This window comes from Nematolebias whitei, chromosome 8 (assembly GCF_014905685.2).
Source record: "Nematolebias whitei isolate Nwh7 chromosome 8, NemWhi1, whole genome shotgun sequence".
In the NCBI taxonomy this organism is placed as follows: domain Eukaryota; kingdom Metazoa; phylum Chordata; class Actinopteri; order Cyprinodontiformes; family Rivulidae; genus Nematolebias; species Nematolebias whitei.
Genome location: NC_056505.1, coordinates 3035565 through 3039160, shown reverse-complemented (window position 1 = coordinate 3039160; position 3596 = coordinate 3035565). Strand labels below are relative to the sequence as shown.

The 3596-nt window shown below is 46.9% G+C and overlaps 2 protein-coding genes across 2 annotated transcripts in view; both read left to right on the top strand.

The window, feature by feature from the left end:
* The window catches only part of rsph14 (radial spoke head 14 homolog), an 18109-nt gene that overhangs the window by 10979 nt on the left and 3534 nt on the right, over positions 1-3596 (top strand). The window lies entirely within an intron of this gene.
* On the top strand, positions 265-3145 carry LOC119413771 (ras-related protein Rab-14; the record flags this gene model as incomplete). The annotated part of the gene is given in 1 exon segment (XM_037680832.1): positions 265-3145. A coding segment is annotated over 1 exon segment (178 nt), but the record flags the coding sequence as incomplete, so codon positions are not given.

Here is a 3596-nt window from a genome sequence, read left to right as displayed (position 1 = left end):
CAGAAGCTAAAGGTAGCAGAACAGAAGCTAAAGGTAGCAGAACAGAAGCTAAAGTTAGCAGAACAGAAGCTAAAATGATTTACAATGTTTATCTTGACGTTCAGGTCTCTGTGAATTTCTTTGGGCATTTTGATGAAAAGTATAAAAATGAAAAAGTCTTTTCACGTTTTTCCTGAATGAGCCGAACGTTTCGACGTCTAAACAGTTTCTGATGATGATGATGATGATGATGGTGATGATGATGGTGATCTCCTCCTCCTCCAGAGGGGAGAACGTGGAAGAGGCCTTCCTAGAAGCAGCAAAGAAGATCTACCAGAACATTCAGGACGGCAGTTTGGACCTGAACGCCGCAGAGTCCGGAGTCCAGCACAAACCGTCGGCGCCGCAGGGCGGGCGCCTCAATGCCGATGCCCAGCCAGCTAAAGAAGGCTGCAGCTGCTAGCTGTAGCTGCTAACCGCTAACCGCAGCGCCTCGGAACGGCCAACCGATGGACAAACACAGACCGGGTCTGCCACCCCGAACTGGATCACACGCAACTCCGGCTCGGTCCAAACACCTTTAGTCGAGTCCGTTCAGGACCCAGAACACACATCATCCATCCGCCTTCATGTACCGTAAACCTGGTCCAGGTGGTCTTCAGGGCCCGCCTCTAATCCAGATCAGTATTTGATAATCCAGTTCTGGACCTGCTTTAATCTAAACTGTATCCAAACAAAACCCAAATCCAGATTAAACTGCTCTGAGGTCCATATTTAAACCTCAGCCCGCCTCACTTTCTCAGATCAGAACCGAGCCGCTGCAGTCCTATCACCAGAACAGAACCCGGCCCCAAAGGTCCGGACTTCTGTTGGTCCAGATCCACCAAAAACTTATACAAATTCAAAACCACCTAAATAAACAGCAGACTCAGATTTGGACTCATTTACAGCTCGGAACACGGGTTTAACAGAACCTGACTGAGTCCAGTCTGGACCAGAACCGGGTCACGTCCACACCGAGACAAACGGGTCCAGTTTGATATAAAATCTCAACAGTTGACTTTTTAAATTCAATCTGGACTTTTAAACCGTCCTGAGCCTGAACTCCAGCTGGACCGGTGCCGGTCCACATTAGAACCGTCTTCGGCTCCCAATCGGGTCTCGCGAAAACTCTTGACACCATTCATAGGTCATCCTTTCTGCTGGAACCGGTCCTTGGGCCAGAACCAGCTGTTGGTCATTGTTAAAAGGCTCAAACTGGGACAAACTAGAAAACTGTTTCAAAAGAACCTCGTGAAGAACTCCTTCAGAACCCGGACCACCTGGTTCCTCAGAGAGCACCAGCTGGTCCGAATGATGCTCGGGTCCGACTCAGGAAAAGGTTCTCCAGGTTTAGTCTGAGATTTAAAACGTTCCGACAATAAGTCCAAAATTAACGTCAACCCCAAACATTCCTAAAACCAGAACCACGGTTCTGGCTCGAGGTGTCTGGGTCCAAATCCGATGCTACCAAATCTAAATCCGCATCATTCCAGCACCCGGTTCTGAGATTTACCGTTGGACTTGGATTCACGGCGTCATTTAAATATTTAATAGAAAAATTCTTTAAACGTAATCCTGAAAAACAAACGGCCGAGTCATCGTTTACTTTCCTCTGCGTGGAAATATTTTCTTTTATATGAAATTAAAATGTTTAAAATATCAACTCTAATCTCCAGAACGCTTCAGGCAGAAATCTGGAACCGGGCCGCAGCGCCCCCGGTGGCTGGTTCTGGTTCCACACGGTCCGGTCCAACGTTAGGTTTGGTCCTGAGACAGAAACGTCACGAGGCGCTCGCTCAGGACGGAAACCGAACGTTCGTCACGTCTTCGACAACGTGTCGCCGAGCTGTGGACGACGCACGCCCGAACGCCGGGACGTTCTCCGAAGTTCTCCGAAGTTCTCCGTGGTTCTCCCACGTTCTCCGAAGTTCTCCGTGGTTCTCCCACGTTCTCCGAAGTTCTCCGTGGTTCCGTTTGAACACGTTCAAAATAAACAAATTCTCTCAGATCGGTCCGACTTCGTTTCTAACAAGGACTCCAGCAACTTAGCTCAAACGTGCACGGCAGAATAAAGTGCACGGCCTGAAACACTGATTCACAGGTCACACCCGAACTTAAGCTGTGGCTGCTCAGACCACAGCCGTGCGCGTCGCCGTGCACGTCGCTCAAATCTGTTAAATTTCCCGTTTTCAGTTTTGCAGCCGAGCGCGACGCCAACACGTGCGCAAACACACGTGCACAAACAAGAAAACGTTCTTTAAAGTAGATTTTTAAAAACGTATTCCGACTGACCCGCCGATAACTCATCCAGTAAGTAAACAAATAAACAAACAATAAATAAACGAGCCGGTTCATCAGATTTAAACCACGAGAAAAACCAAAACAACAATTTATGAAAAGTCAGCACTTGATAATCTGCTCTTATTAGTGAATTATTATTTTACTAATCTGGATTTATCGTTGGACTCAGATTTCTTTGTGTTTTCCTCCTTTATGAAATTTAACCGTTTTCTGACCTCACGCCGACGTGTGGTGTGGCAGGTCAGATTCTGGTCCGGTCCCACCGGGTGAACCGGTCTCGTGGATTAATCCCCGTGTCTGAAACGATGCAGCTGTCGACTCGTTGTTGGACAGGAATTCTCTTTAAGCTGATTTCTAAATGAAAAGCAGACGTCGGTTTAAAAACGTCTCTCGTTCTTTGCAACACGCTCAGTTCGCTCTGAGACGCGTCTCGACTCTTAAAACCCTTTTTCTTGTGAACTTGTCGGAACCAAAGAGCGAACGTCAGAAAGTTGCTGAAACAAAAACGAAACCTTGAAGCCGTCGCCTTAAAGCTTCGCTCACCAAAGGAAACGTTCGCACGTCGTCCACAGAAATGTTCAGACTTCCCGCCAGGCGGAGCAGAAACAGGAAGTTCATCGTGTGAGAATCAAAGATGGAAGCCGGGCTGAGCCGCCGCTCGCTGGCTGAAAACTGACGCTCTGTACGTTTTCTCTTTCAAGCTTCTCACGATTTGTTCTGGACTATTTATATCATAAACTTGTGATTTCCTTCAGCTGTAACTTTCCACTGTCCGACCACGGGGACTCTGTTCTTTGTAAATAAAGTTATACAAACTGTAAAACTGATCCTGAAGCAGTTTGTGTTCCACTAATCCATCGACTGGACCTGGATTCTGTTTGAAGGAGTGGGTGTTCACAAGAAGCTCACGGGCAGATCTCCCTCCCTCCCCTCCCTCCTGAGCGTCGGGGTCTCTGACTGAGACCTCTGTCTAAACCAGTTTCATTTAATCTGATTTAAACCGTTTCAAGTTGGCAGTTTGGATTTGAAGTTGGAACTCAAGGAGTCAGAACCAGTTCGTTTAGCTCGTTGTTTACAAACTGATTTCCTCCTTTAGCTCGTTGTTGTTTACAAACTGATTTCCTCGTTTAGCTCGTTGTCGTTTACAAACTGATTTCCTCGTTTAGCTCGTTGTCGTTTACAAACTGATTTCCTCGTTTAGCTCGTTGTTGTTTACAAACTGATTTACTCGTTTAGCTCGTTGTTGTTTACAAACTGATTTCCTCGTTTAGCTC